Raw genomic sequence first — 16381 nt, 5'->3', positions numbered from 1 at the left:
CCGAAAGTAATTCTATCACTAACGAAAAAACCGCCACAACAGGCAGTGACATCTGACCTTGAAGAAAAGCGAGCAACGGAAAGGATCCTCGACCACCCCCAGAACTCACCCGCCAACCCGGAAAGAAATAAAAAAGAAACAAACCAATCAACTAAAAGAAGATCCGTATTTTAAATTAGCTAGGGTTAATTTATGCTAAATTTTCTATTAACTGTTAAACAAACCACGTGCAATTCACGTGAATTCTTATTATTGTTTTCAACTAATATAATAATATTATTACAGAGTACAGACGTTTCTTGAGCAATCTTTACGAACTCACTGTTAGTAGTTGTTAAAGTTTTAAATTTCTCTTTTTCCCTGCGTCAATTATCGTCTATCATAATTATAACTTTAATTTGCTTATATCACAAAGGTCCTTTCCCTTTGATTTTGTTATCATTTTCTAAGTACAAATACTTCCACTTCATAATCTTGTTATTGTCTATCTCTATTATTTGTTCTAAAGACAAAATATTCTTATTTTTTAACGATACTCTCATTTTACTATTTACAACAGCATTTATTATGATTTTAATTAAACATTTTATTTTATATAACTAAAAATTTACTATAACTTATGCTATAGGATGGAGATAACCAAGAAAATTATCCTTTTATTAGTGTTAATTATAAATGAATAAATACAATAAAAATGAATAATAAAAAAAATAGCAAGAAAGTCTTTTTATTAATGTTAATAAAGAAAAAAATTCAAAAAATTCGGATTTAAAAAAACCGGAACAAAAATATCAAAATAAATCATTAAAATATCGGTTTTAAAAAATCAAAAAAGAAATATTATAAAAAAAAAAGAATTCGATCTAAAAAGACAGAAAAAATATTTGAGGTCTAAACATAAAGACCAAAGGACCGAAAATATTTACTGTAAAAGAATAATTTGGTCTAAAAAAAGACCGAAAAGGATAGTAGTTGCGGCCGATGAAAAATCATTAATAATACAAACAGTTTTTTTTAACGAATCAGCAAAAAAAGAAAAGTTTTTTCATTAACCGGTTGGAAGGGGCATGTCACGGTGGGGTGGTCAGTCAACTAAGTAAATCAAAACTATATGTGGTACCATATAAAAACTTATTATCGAATTTTTTGTGAAACAAAGATGTCGATCCTTGATTATGTAATATTGAGGTAGCAATATCATTATCGTAAATTGTTAAATTTGAGTCTTTAAAAATTGATGAGAAGAATGATGCTTATAAAAAATAGCTATGTTTTTTGTTGTAAATATGGCGAAAATATCTTCTCTTTATTTGGTCCTTTTGGATATCACATAATTGAAATAAGATTTCTTGCTTGAGATATATCTTTATCAGGTAATTCTTGTATCATCGAAATTAAATAAGATTTTTGTGGATTCTTATCATCAATAGGCGTCTCTTCATTAATAGAAAACACTTCTTCATCAAAAAACACCTCTTCATTGACAAAATATACATCTTCACTGGTAGATGATACCTTTTCATTAGTTTTTCAATATTATCAAGACGTGCTTTATTTGCTTTTTTTAAATGGAACCGGCGTTTGTATTATTTATATATACCCATAACTTACTGTTAAATTAGATGTACAGCTTTAACTATTTTGTATCTTAAGAAAAAAACTATATGAAAATCATTAATGCAACCATATAAACAAAGTTACGAAGCTATTTGTTACATTTAATATAAGATACCTAGTATTTGGTTTGAAGAGTCAAACTTTGATATATAGATGGATTTTTAGTCTATAATACTAGAAAATTTAATGGCTAATGTAAAAAAATGCTTCGTAACTTTATGGTCATAGTTCATAAAAATTAATTAATACCAAAATAACCGAGAAAGAAGTTGTTATTCAATCTGGGCATCTAAAAAAATAAGCTTTACGTTTATATATATGAATTTATATAAATATTATGTTGATCAAAAAATTTAAATAAGCTTATAGTTAGTTAACCACATATAGTTTTGATTTACTTAGTTGACTGACCACCACAATGTCACGGGTCTAATTATATGCACGGAATTTTAAGTTACATAATTCAAATTATTTATATGGAGACTATTCTATTTTTATTTTGGGTAGATGAATAGAAAATCTTTTTTTTTAAAAAAAAAACCATGCATTGCATTTCTTTATTAATATTTGTATTAGTACATATTAATATTCGAAATACTTAGAACCGCAGACCTCAAGGATCGTGGGCTCTATAGCAGTTAGGGCATAATCTATTCTAAATACAACGGGCTAGATCATAATATGTACTGTCATGCAATGCTAGGATCCTAATAAATTATCTCAAATCCACAAATAAAATAAAACCTAACTAAAGAAGACAAAAAAACTAAAAAAAGAAACAAAAACAAAAACCATTACCAAATAAACCAAATAAACGTTACAGGAGAAATTTCGTTATACGACTGAGATCTAAGCTGAAAATTCAGACGAGGCCCAACAGCCCCACATCCCAGTAATCATTATCCCAAACTTTCCCTTCATCACGTTTCCGCCTACAAAAAAACTAGTCTTGTGTTACCCATCCCTACTGACTAAATTTACATCGAATTTATCCTATTTTTTCTATCGGAAAAATTTTTTTACGTGAGATCACGTGACCTCGATTATACGATGCAAAATTATCAGACATCTCTATCTCCTCAATTATTATCCTCTAAAATTTTTCGGCTTTCGTGGTGGTGGCGTCTCCGTCATTGGTCGTTTCTCTCCAATTTCTTTTTCGTCCGTCTTGCGATTTTCATCCTTCAGTCTTTTTTTTGAAATCATCATTAAGTGTGGTGTATTCGCGCAATATATCGCTTTATTTGTTCCGCCATGCTGATGATTCTCTGACTCATCATCATAAAGTTGTTCGTCTTCATCGCCCAGCTTTTCACTTGCCTCGGCTTCGTCAACTTATATTCGCTCTTTATCAATCGCAAGGCCTCTATGAGTCTATGTTGATTTTTTCCCATTCCATTTCATTAGAAGTTTCCGCAAAAATCTCCTCTATTTCCTCTAATTTGGCTTGCACCTCTCTCACCAAATCTCTTTCAGACTCATTATTAGATACTTGATATCGAGCGTACTCAATTTTTTTTCGCTCGGTAATCTTTTACGATCTTCTGGTGCGACATTATCACGTTTTAGAGGTTTACTAGCTAATTCTATTTTCCAATTTGTCAAAAGCTAGATCGTCCTCATCTTCTATGTCGCTTTCTTCCAATTCCCCTTTCTCACTTAAACGACATTCATTAATCATGTTCACTATCATTTCATCAGTCGGTACGTTGATGTCAGTTTTTGCTTATTCTTTGCCGCCATGTTTGATAGCTCCATATACAGTATGTCCTATTTGGAGGCGTCTGCGGTGTCGAAAATCTTTCTCTGCACCATGATTCGTACTTATTAAATTCACAATCTTCTTTTTTTTCTCATCCTTACTTTTGCCGTTTTTATATATCATCTTGAAGTTCCTTACCATCCAAATCTTCACTAAATCCTTCTTCTTCAAAGAAATCTCTACCGTGTTTTCCGATGCTTTTTGATCATTAAAGTATCCAATCACTTTCCAATTTTTGCGTGATTCTAATAATTTTAATGTAAGAAGCTTTTTCTTAAAACGCATTCACTGCTCCTTTTTATATTCTCCATTTCTTCTTTAGTTAGGTTCCTGACCAATTGCCATTTATCTCGTTCCTGTCTTGCTTTCAGTCCATTTGCTGCGTTGTACCATCTAATATAATTTTTGCTAATAAAAATTCCAAAAGTGCCATTTTTGAAGTAGTTTCAAAATTTTCTTTCAACAAAATTTTTGCAATTACGGCCTTGTATTTGTAATGTTGTCTCACTTGTATCCTAAAAACTTTCCCTGTCTTCGACAAATTGATGGAAGAATAAGTCACGTGCCATCTCTTTTCCTTTATCTCCGAGATCATCTACCAACATCGGTACAATGTACCGATGTTAGTAGATGATCTCGGAGATACGGTACATCCAAGATTAGCTCCCCCTTTTCCTTTTTCTTTTTGGAGATTGAAAATCGTAATTAATTAAATAATGGTTATTTGACAGCTATGATTATCTTGGAATTTTATATTTACATAGAAAAGGTGTTGATAAAAATCATCAAAAAGTTTTTGAATTATTTAAAAAATCAGCTGAAAGTGAATATCCAAGAGCAATAACGATGTTAGGGAATTGTTACTGTAACGGAATTGGAATAAGTATTGATAGGAAAAAGGCTGTTGAATTATATCAGAAAGCTGCAAATTTAGGAAATAAAATTAGACAATATAATCTTGCTATTATGTATGAGAATGGAGATGGAATTGAAAAAAATATAGACAAAGCAATTTATTGGTATAAGCAATCTGTTAAACAAGGACATCAAGATGCTCAAAATAAATTAAAAATGCTTAAAAAAATTAGAAACAGTTTATGTAAAATTATTTAAAGACATTTAAATTGTATATTTAGACAAGAATTTATTAAATTATTATGTAATGTTGATTTTATGATTTATACCTAGTATAATGAACTAATTAATTTTCATTTAGAATGATTTTACCTTTTGAAAAAGAAAATAAATGATATAGTATATCGCAACAAAAACGTTTCTTAAACAAATGAAGATAAAATGAAACATAAAGTACAACAAATAATAATCATGTTACCTCAAAACTGATTTACTTTAACAGTATTTGGTGGATCTTTAGTCAAAAGTAGTTTTTTAATCTCGAAAGTTTGGCAAAAAATAAAACCCTTATTATTAAAAAAGTAAAAAATTATTAAATTATTTTATTTCAAAAGTTAAGGACAAGGGTATAATCAAGGTGACCATGAAAGTGTCAACAGATATCCTGAGTATTATGAGAATTTAACGCAAAAAAAAACAAGGTAAAAAGTTGTTATATCTTTATCGTCAAGTGGAAGTCGCACTTGATCCATTCCAATTTCGGTACACACCCAATAATAATTGTCATTGCTCGTACGGTACGGTACATTTCGCCGATATCATTTCACCGAAGGGATATTTCACCGAAGGGGCGTTTTAGGATATATATAGGTAAAGGGAGATCGGCACACATTTACTATTACAGCTGATTTCACAATGTACAAATTTTAAAGAACTCGGAAATAATCGGTAAAGCTCAAAATAAGATAAAATTATACCACCATTCTCGGAATAGTACTCCAAAATTAGCGTATAATTTTTATTTTATATCAAGCTTTACCGAATATTTCCGAGTTCTTTAAAATTTGCTAAGTGTCCCGTACATTATGAAATCAGCTGTAATACTTCAATAAAATCACCAAAATTGTGACATTTTAATAAAATAATTTTATAAAACAATTTTTTACCGTTCTAATGAATAAGTATGAAAATGAATTAGATATTTGGCCATTTGATTAACATTATGTTTGACCGATTTGGCCGGCCAAAACGGCTGATTTAGTTCCTGGTCACGGTCAATTCCCAATCAACTTTGGCCCGTCAATTTTGACCGTTGGCTTTGGCCGATCGGCTAAATCGGTCAACGGCCAAACAAATTGGCTTGGCCGTGGCAATAAAATTATTATTTATATGAACTAATTACTTTTCTCGTTTAATACGATTTTACCTTTTGAAAAAGAATTTAAATGACATATTATAAAGGAAATATTTCTAGTATATTGCAACAAGCACATTTCTTAAGCAAATGAAGATGAAACGAACAAAAAATATAACAAATAATAATCATGTTACCAAAATCTAAACTGATTTATTTTGGAACGGTATTTTGTGGATCTTTTAGTCAAATTTGTTATCTAATCTTGAAGGTTTGATTTATCTAAAATATTAATCTCATTGCATTTCTAATTACGATATTAACTGTATTAGGCTCAACAACTAAAATAAGATAAACGATAGCAAGCTTAAAATTTATTTTATAATGAAACAAGTGAATGGTCTAACTTATTAATAAAAGTGATAAGATAAATCCCAAAAAGTTTACGTTTATTAAATCATCTACCAGAACTATTTTTATCTTTTACAGGAGTTTTTATAAATAAATTTACAATATAGCCTTTCCTTATATTATTTTTTATTATAGAACGGTTTAAATTACTAATATTAGGAATACTAACAATGCCAGAATAAACATCACCCACTTTAGTTAATAAGTAATACTTACACTCATGACTCATCACCCGCGAAGGACTAATATTATTGATTTTGTGAATGTTAATTGGTAATGAAATAGAGAAACGCGATGCAATGAACCGGATAGTAATAAATTTCTATTTTTAACGAAAGTGGGGATTAGATAACTGATAATGGAATATTAATGAAATTAGTGTTACAATCCGCGGATATTTTCCATCCGTCAATCCGTATCTGCACATGATGGTTATTCGCACTATATCTTTGGATGGAGGATAGACGCATTATATAACAGTAACTGGTAAGTGAAATTTGTCTAAACCAGATTTGGGCTTAAACCGGATATACCGAAATTTATTAGTAAAAAATCAGAGATCAAATTTCTCTAAAAAATGATTCGATATACAGTAACCAATAAAATTGAATCTTAATTTTGGCCAGAGTTATGAAATCTTAATTCCGGCCGTAGTCATTGATGTAATTATTCGCAATAAAAAATATTTTATACTCATTTTCATGATTTCTTTTACTTAAAATAAAGAAAATGTTAAATATAATGTAGGTCAATTAATATAACGGATTTTCGTATATCGAAATTTCCGATTTATCGAATTTTACTGTATAATATTTTCAAATTTTAGTTTTATGAACATTATTAAAGCGACTCATAGCAGCAATGAATTATGCAGTTCTCTAATATTATGTCATTTTAATTTTACCCATTATTTTATTTTTTATTTAACAAACTGAATATATAGAAATATATAATTTCGGTACAATCTTAGGCTTAGAAATCGTCTTTGTGATATTAAATTTTGTTCAATATTTTGAGAAAAAAAATAATTATGTAAATTTAATTCAAACATCAAGTTTGTTAGGGTGTTATTTATGGTATATTTTAGTGCATTTGTTACGGTATTGTGCTTTATTGTTTTTTAGATATGAAACTTTAACCGGTATGCTGTTTCCATTTGCCGATCTCACCGTACCTGTTTCTCCGGAACGGTACGAAGTTAATAAAATATAATACCTATATTATTTTTTTCTTTTTCAATTTCATTTTAAAAATTTACCATTAAAAAATTAAAGGAAATTTTTCTATAAATTAATTTTCATTTCGTCTATGATACAACTGCAAAATACTAAAATTTAATATCAACGTCTTTTAAATTACACTTTTACATCTTAAAAAAAAATTTATATTAAAGATTTATTTTAAAATAAGATTCATTCTGTAATTCGGAATTTTTACTAAATCATGCCCAAAGGTTATTCATGTGATATTATAATTCCTATGATATTTTACTCATCGTACCTGTACTTAAACCTTACTTATTAATTATTATATTATATCGTACCATACTAATTTACTATATACTCGTTTTGTCATGAGATTTTTTTTAAAATTATAGCATCAAAAGAAAAAAATTCATTTCATATATCCTTTACCTGAATATTACAGTATTTATAATTTATTCCTGCAAAACAAGTTTTTTAGTTTTTATAATATAGAATCATATACGTAGATTTTAGATCTCGTTTCTTGAAATTCGTCAAAAGACTGATAAAAAATTTTTTTCAAAATTGAGCTTTATTTTTCAATTTAGATCATATTAGATTAAAATGAAAAAAAAAAATTTCAAATGAAAATCCAGACATTATTTTATTGTTAACCGGTGAAAATATATATTGATAGTTATTTCACCGATCATAATGATCGCCATGAGGCTGATCCGTGAAATAGCCCGTTTATATAACGAGCACTAACGTTCTAAGTATAATTTATAGATACTGTATCACAAATGCTCCTCTTAATAAAAACCAAAAAAAAAATAACATCCTATAACAAACAAAATAAATATACTTGTTTGATAATTTAGGTTAAAAATTGTTTCAGTATTTCTTTATCTTTCAGTTAAGCATAAAAATTAAGGTAACAATTTCTTCACATTGTTAAAGTATTCCAAAATAGGAAAAAAATATTTATGTTGATATCTAAAATATTAAATATTAAATAATATAAAATAAATTACTAAAAAAAAAAACATATTTACTGAATTTTGAACACGGGCGATTTTAACAATAATAATTTGTGAATGTGTTAATAATAGTAATTTATCTTCAGTAAATCTTATATATAATGAAAATAATATTAAGGAAGTTCTTTAATTATTTTTATAAATGATAATAACACCATGACTTGTAAAGCGGTTGATTTAATATTATATCAGCAATTATTATTAACACGTGACAAAGACCAGTATCAAAATTTTGTCAGTTTGTGACTCAGCGTATAATTTATAATCCCTTATTTCCCCAACGCTCTGGCGGGCTAAGCAAATTGGTATATTTGCTCGTATATTAACTGAATTATTAAAATTTAGCTAATTTTCGCCACTACTTCTATTGATTCTGGCCGGTGAACCGGGTCCGATTGATCGACATCTGGAATTTTTTTGATTTCAGTTGTAATCATTTGTAATCATCCGGGTCCATGTCTTCTGCCGTCATTACATGGAATTCCACGTCGGATCCAATGGGAATCTGGGGCGAAAATTAGTATAACTTTTATCAAAAAACAAATACTGCGGTTGATCAACAATTAATTTAATTTTAATATTACACAACAAATCCATAATTAGAATATATTTTCTTTTTTTTTTACTTTTACCGTCAAAAATTTTTATTTCATACTCTATTCACTATTTCGAATAATAGCAATAGTAACAAAATGCAAAATATTGAAAACATAAATGAATGGATCAATTGGATTGAAGAAGCTATCAATAAAAAACATATTAAATATTATGAATTTGAAGATTTTAAAAATATTCAAGAAATTGGTTCCGGAGCATTCGGAAAAGTTTTTCGTGCAAATTGGAAAAATTTTGATAATTATTTAGCGTTAAAATCTTTTTATAATCTTAATAAAATTACTTTGAAAGAAATTATTCATGAGGTAATTTTATTATTATTAAAAAATTTGATTGCATATTCTAAAAAATATTTATTTTTTTATATTTTCTTTATATTTATTTATTTTTTATTATTAATTTAGCTTAAACTTCAACGAGATGTAGATTTTCATGATAACATTATTCGCTTTTACGGAATTACAAAACATGAGTCAGGTACAGGTGAGAATTTTATTAAATAAATTTAATAACGATTGAAATATATATTTTTTTTAATGAAATAATTAATAATGACCATTTTTTATTAGATAATATACTTAATCCAACAAAAGATTATTTATTAGTAATGGAATACGCAAACAGTGGTGCTCTTCGTGACTATTTGAAAAATTATTTCCATAGACTTACCTGGTATAATAAATACAGTTTGGGATACCAATTAGCTTGTTCTGTATTATGCCTGCATGACGAAGGGATTGTTCACCGGGACTTGGTAATTTTTTTTTAAAAAAAAATTTCTATATTAGGCCACACAAATTCAATTTTTCGGTTCATGTAACATTGAAATTTAAAATCAACCCGGGGACCCGGGGTTTATTGTTTATTAGTAAAAAAAGTTTATATATAAAATCGTGACATTTGATTGGTTGACTTTTAAAAGGGAGGAATTTATTTTCGCTCTAGAAGTTCTCAGCCGCGTGATAAACTTACCCGCCAATAAAATTACGTCCTGATCACATGATAAATTTTTTATATATAAACTTTTTTTTATTGAAATTTGAAAAAGTGACCCGGCCGGGTGAAGTGAACCGAAAATTCGAATTTGTGTGGCCTTACATGAATTAAGTTAACAGTTAATTTAATACTGCTGGTGTATTATAGCATTCCTGTAATGTGTTAGTTCATCAGAATTCCATTAAGTTGGCAGACTTTGGGTTATCAAAAAGGGTTGATGAATCATCTAATTCACAATCAAGACTACGTGGTATGATTCCTTATATCGATCCGAAAGCAATAACGGACAATTTAAAACTAAATGAGAAGAGCGATGTATATAGTATTGGTGTATTGTTATGGGAAATATCAAGTGGGAAACCACCATTTCATGAAGAAAATTATGATCTTAGTTTAATGTATAAAATTTCACAAGGTCGAAGAGAAGAAATTATTTCCGATACTCCTAATGATTATTCTGATCTTTATACTGGTAAATTTAATTTTCACTTATTAATTTCAGTTCTTGTATTTATTTTTATCATAGTTTAATCAAATATAATTATTAGAATGTTGGAATTGTGAACCAAATGAACGACCATCAATACATGAAGTTGTTAATAGATTAAGAATATCTCTAAATTCAAGTAGCACAACAATTTATCAACAAAGTATGTTTAATCACATTATTCCTACGTCAAATGAAAGTTTAATTCCAAATAGTATAGAAAATTCATTGCATGGAGAATTATCTCAAATGATTCAAAAATTCAATAATACAAATGCAAATGAATTATTTATGATGTCTACAAATAATCAAATTAATATAAATATTTCATTTGAGAAGAATTTAAGTATAGCAGTTGATGAAATAGTTGATCTTATTTTTAGGGAAGAAAATAGAAAAGATGAGTCAAAACAGCATGTTCTTGATTATCTTAATAACCATAATATAAATTCAGAAGAAATCTATAATTGGCTATCATATAACCAAACCAATTCAAATTCCAATTTTTTACTTGGATATTTTAATTATTTTGGAATTGGAACACCCGAAAATAACGTGAGAGCATTGAATTTATTTATTAATGCATCGGTACAGGGTCATATATTAGCACAATATTATGTTGGAAATTGTTATGAATTTGGACATGGAATGATTACAAAAGGTGAAAAATCAGCATTTGTATATTATGAAAAAATAGCTAAAGATTGCTATGCAATGGGACAATTTAAATTAGGTTGTTTTTATAATTTTGGAAAATGTGTTGAAAAAGATTTTAAAAGAGCTTCTAATTGGTATAATAAAGCTGCAAATAATGGACATTTAATAGCTATTTATAATCTTGGGATTTTATATTTAAATGGAAAAGGTGTTGATAAAAATCATCAAAAAGCTTTTGAATTATTTAAAAAATCAGCTGAAGGAGAATATTCAAGCGGAATAATGATGTTAGGATATTGTTACAGTGACGGAATTGGAATAAGTATTGATAAAAAAAGGGCAGTTGAATTACATCAAAAAGCCGCAAATTTAGGAGAGGATGTTGCACAATATAATCTTGCTGTTATGTATGAGAAGGGAGACGGAATCGAAGAAGATATGGACAAAGCAATTTATTGGTATGAACAATCTGCTAAACAAGGATTTCAAAAAGCTCTAAATAGGTTAATAATACTTAAAAAAAATTAGAAACAATTAAAGGTAGTATTTTCTTTTTTTTAAAAATTATCTTTCCAAATATAAGAATTTAGTTAATAAATTATTATGTAATGTTTATTTTTATGATAAAATTAATATTTATACCTAGTATAATGAACTAATTAATTTTCCATTAAAACATTTAAAATGATTTTCCTTTTGAAAAAGAAAATAATCGATATAATGTTATTAAGGAAATATTCTAGTACAGTATATCGCAACAAAAGCATTTCTTAAACAAATTAAGATAAAACGAAACATAAATGCTAAGTACAACAAATAATAATCATGTTACCCAAAATCCAAACTGATTTACTCTGGAATGGTTATTGTTGGACAATTAAAACTGGTATTATGTATCATATTCTTGAAGGTTTGATTTATCTAAAATAGTGTTCAAACCCGATTTGTTAATGGACAAACCGGGTCGATCCATTAGAAAAATTCAGCAAAATTCATAATATACGGGAATTTGATTATCGGGTAGCCGGGTTACTCGGGTAATCAGGTTATTAAAAAAGTATAAAATAGCACGTATATCAGATTATATATACCGTATTAACAATATACTATATATATATGATATAGTATACTATATAAATATAAAGAACAATACTAAATGAGCATTTTCGTCAGTTAATACTTTATAGTTTACTATTATACTTATGTCACGTGCTATTTATACTTTTCTAATAACCTGACTACCCAGCTACCAGACAACCCAATTTTTATATTTTGAATTTTGCTGTAATATCAGTTGCAACTGATTTCATAATGTACGGGACACTTAACAAATTTTAAAGAACTCGGAAATATTCGGTAAAGCTTGATATAATAAAAATTATACGCTAATTTTGGAGTACTATTCCGAGTATGGTGGTATAATTTTATCTTATTTAGAACTTTACCGAATATTTCCGAGTTCTTTAAAATTTGCTAAGTGTCCCGTACATTATGAAATCAGCTGTAAGTATTAAACTAGCTGCAGCCCGTTGCGACTGTTGTGTGGTAATAGGGTTAATTTGACTAGCCGATTTGACGCACCTCATTTGACTATATGAGTTGGGTTAGTTACTAAGTAAAGTACTTAATATATTTTTCCAAAAATCAGCTAAATTTCTATTAAACAAACCACATGTAATTCACGTGGGTTCTTATTATTGTCTTCAACTAATATAATAATATTATTACAGACGCTTCTTAAGAAATCTTTACGAACTCACTGTTAATAGTCGTTAGAGTTTTAAAATTCTCTTTTTCCCCTGCATCAATTATCGCCTATTATAATTATAACTTTAGTTTGCTTATATCACAAAGGTCCTTTCTCCGTCTTTGATTCTGTTATCATTTATTATGATTTTATAATTAAAATTTTACTACAACTTATGCTATAGGATAGAGATAACCAAGAAAATTGTCTTTTTATTAGTGTTAATTATAAATGAATAAATACAATAAAAAATGAATAATAAAAAAAATAGCAATAGAGATAACCAAGAAAATTGTCTTCTTATTAGTGTTAATTATAAATGAATAAATACAATAAAAAATGTAATAAAAAAATAGCAATAAAGTCTTTTTATTAATGTTAATAAATTCAAAAAATTCGAATTTAAAAAAAGTTTTTTACTGGGGTGATCATCACCGTTGGCCAGAATTATCAATTTTTACCGGCACTATATTTTTTAATGCTGGTCGATCGTCATAATTTCAGTCACCGGTGAACATCACCTCCGGTGATAGTTAGAAAAATTCTTAAAAAAAAACCTGGAACGAAAAATATCTTTAAAATATCGGTTTTAAAAATAAAAAAAAAATATTACAAAAAAAGATTCGATCTAAAAAGACCGAAAAAAATAATTTCGGTCTAAACACAAAGACCAAAGGGACAAATATTTTAAAAAATAATTTGGTCTAAAAAAAAGACCGAAAAGGTCACGAAAAATCACGTGACATTTCACGTGGTTTGAAATCAATTTTAACAATAATGCAATATGCATTGCCATAACGGTTAACCGGGAAACTCTTTCCCACAAAAATCTGGAACAAAATTTACAAAGTTGGACGTTTTAATTTTTATTATTACAAAAACTTTCTTTTCCACTTAATATTGGAAAGAGAACTTTTATACACTTTATTTACTTTTAAAAGACATACACTTTATTTACTTTCGAAAGATATACCCAATATTTTTACATAGTTTTTTTTGTCATATTTTCTTCCTGCTGTTTTTCATATACATAATAAGGAACAATTTTTGGCTCACACTGGTATTTATAAATACCCTCTTCTCTTTATAACGAATATGGAAACCTCTCAAAAGAACTTATGTACAGAGAACTCCCACTCCAAAGGACCTCTAGAAGGCTCCAAAGCTATTGTTCGTTTATACCGCCCTTGCAATACTTACTCTTTTTCCTTTCACACGAAGAGAATCAACCCATATGAAATCACTGATACACGTGGCAGTGGTACACTATACAACACCAAAAAAGCTCAATATTTCCTCATTGAGTTAGATCAACATGCTGATCTAGATCTAACAAGGAAAAATTTTTTTACCGTTTGCACCAATGATATTGAAATGACTCGTGATCATCAAAGGATCTTCAATTCAAGTAGTAAAAAACTTAACATCAACTACCTAATAGGGACATACCTCACCTTCACATTTGCTATTAATCGACAATTTTCACCTGAAACCGTTAAAAAATATTTTAAACGTTTACGCCAACTATTATTAGTAAAATTTTTAGCAATTAAAAATAGATTATCTTCTGATAATATTAAAAATAGACAAACCAATACTTTTATTAGATTTAGTTCTGGTTCCCACGTGATCTACCTGGGATTCTATCTACCATGTGGTATGAATAATTCATTTGGATTTGGTAAACACTGTGATCAACCTGCAGCTTTCGTTCTATCTAGAAATCGATGGAAATGTCAAACACACCTCTTAAATATAAAAAATGTCAATTTAAATATACAAACCAATTCAAAATTTCCTAGTAATCCTGCTTTGTAACAAATGCTTGACTGATAATCCCCGAGCCAAAAAAGTTCATTCAACACGACTAGGCGTGAAATATGAAGTTGTAATCAAAAGATACCGACCTTACAAAGGTAACAATAATCAAAATTTGAAAGAAATTATGGAGCCAACCATCACTTTATCAAAGAAAGGTATCCCCACGCTTCGACCTTTCTATAAAGAATATAGAAATCTTGAATTTGACATCGTTCGCTCACCACAACAAATCAAACGTTGGAATCATTTGAAACAATGCATCATCAATTCTGAATGAAGAATTCATTATAATAAACCTTATTTACTCAGGCCAGGACGTGATCATTACACACAATCAGTTGTTTTTAATCAACTAAGCCATGTTGCTGAACGTGGCTCAATACATCCATCTTATGAAGGAAGAAGTAATAAGGAAAAGATAAATTTGAAACGTGCCAAGAATTGGCTACGTAGAATTAAAAAACGAAATAAACTCAAGAAGTCACTACCACCTTTACCTCCAGATTTTAATGGTGATCCCCGAGTGTTTTATAATAATACATACCATATTAATCTTTTTGATTATAAAGTTCGATGACGTTTTAACGTGTCATCCCTCAATACAACTATGGATATACCAAAGCTAAACAACTTTATGATGATTATATACTGAGACGTTCATGTCCTCTAATCACTGAATATTTACCACCGATCGACAAAGACAAAAATATTTTTTTTATATCAGATGCTCACCTGGAAATTATTAATGATAATAATATTTTCTTTCATCGCCGTACACCCCCTCCTGACGAGATTGATGATGATAAAGGAAGACTCCAACGACCTCTAATGAGGAACAAAAGAAAAAAAGTTGAAATCCCGCCCTCACCTGGGCAGGATCTTTGATTACTCTAATATATAGTTTTACCCTTAAAAAACAATTACGGACCTATAAGGATACACCATTTTGTATATGACAGTATTTACATACAATAACTAGTTTCTAGTTAAAAGAAAAATACGGATGACTTGACTTGAATTCTTTTTTTTAGGTTTCTTTTTGTTCGTCTTTAGTTTCATTGCCCATTTGAAAGGTTAGCATAGTCCTAGCTTTTTGAATAGATAGTCCGAAGGGTGAGGTCCCGTAGGGGATTAACGTCCAAAATTCTATGCACGTATATTAGTTGTAGAACATGTAAATGTTGTCTTTCTTTTATTTGTAATAGTTTTGGAGTACTACTCTTCTAGTAATAAAATAAAAAATAATAAAATAAATAAAATAAAATAACGGTTAACCAACCGAAGCCAAAACAAGTAAAATCCTGCTTTGTACTATTTATATTAATACACATTTTTACGTTTCGTGGTATTTTGGGAGTAATTTTAATTTCTTTTCCCGTCAAAATTTTTATTGCTTACTCTATTCACTATTTCGAATAATAAACAATAGTAACAAAATGCAAAATAATGAAAATGTGGATGAATGGATTAATTGGATTGAAGAAGCTATCAGTAAAAAACATTAGTGTTGCCGGCCGTAAGTAACAATTACGGCATTTTGGATTACAACTTGGGTTGTAACCCTGATTTACAACTACGGCAAAAGTTGTAAAGTGCCGTATTAGAGTTGTAATACGTAATTATGCTGTAAGTTGTAATTAAGTTGTAGATCGGTAAATTATATTTGATTATAAACACATGACGTAATTCTGCTATTAACTAAATTATGATGAAAATAGTTCAATAAAAATCAAGTTTTTGATTATAAGTGACGTAATTTTTCCTATGAATGAATGCAAAAAATCTAATTTATAATTTTTACTCGTGTATTTTTTTAAAAAAATGTCACAAACCAT

At 28.5% G+C, this 16381-nt stretch overlaps 2 protein-coding genes across 2 annotated transcripts; both read left to right on the top strand.

The window, feature by feature from the left end:
• Positions 1-4009: 4009 nt before the first annotated feature.
• OCT59_023899 (uncharacterized protein) lies at positions 4010-4492 on the top strand (the record flags this gene model as incomplete). The annotated part of the gene is made up of 2 exons (XM_066135043.1): positions 4010-4026; positions 4111-4492. The coding sequence occupies 2 exons, from the start codon at positions 4010-4012 to the stop codon at positions 4490-4492; spliced, it is 399 nt and encodes a 132-aa protein (XP_065991110.1).
• Positions 4493-8915: 4423 nt separating this feature from the next.
• On the top strand, positions 8916-11506 carry OCT59_023898 (uncharacterized protein; the record flags this gene model as incomplete). Its single annotated transcript, XM_066135042.1, has 5 exons — positions 8916-9143; positions 9243-9315; positions 9408-9592; positions 9982-10306; positions 10383-11506. The coding sequence occupies 5 exons, from the start codon at positions 8916-8918 to the stop codon at positions 11504-11506; spliced, it is 1935 nt and encodes a 644-aa protein (XP_065991109.1).
• Between the last annotated feature and the right edge of the window lie 4875 nt (positions 11507-16381).

The sequence above is a fragment of the Rhizophagus irregularis genome, chromosome 4 (genome assembly GCF_026210795.1).
Source record: "Rhizophagus irregularis chromosome 4, complete sequence".
Lineage (NCBI taxonomy): Eukaryota > Fungi > Glomeromycota > Glomeromycetes > Glomerales > Glomeraceae > Rhizophagus > Rhizophagus irregularis.
The sequence above is the reverse complement of the archived record's forward strand: the minus strand, read 5'-3'. Positions and strand labels throughout refer to the sequence as shown.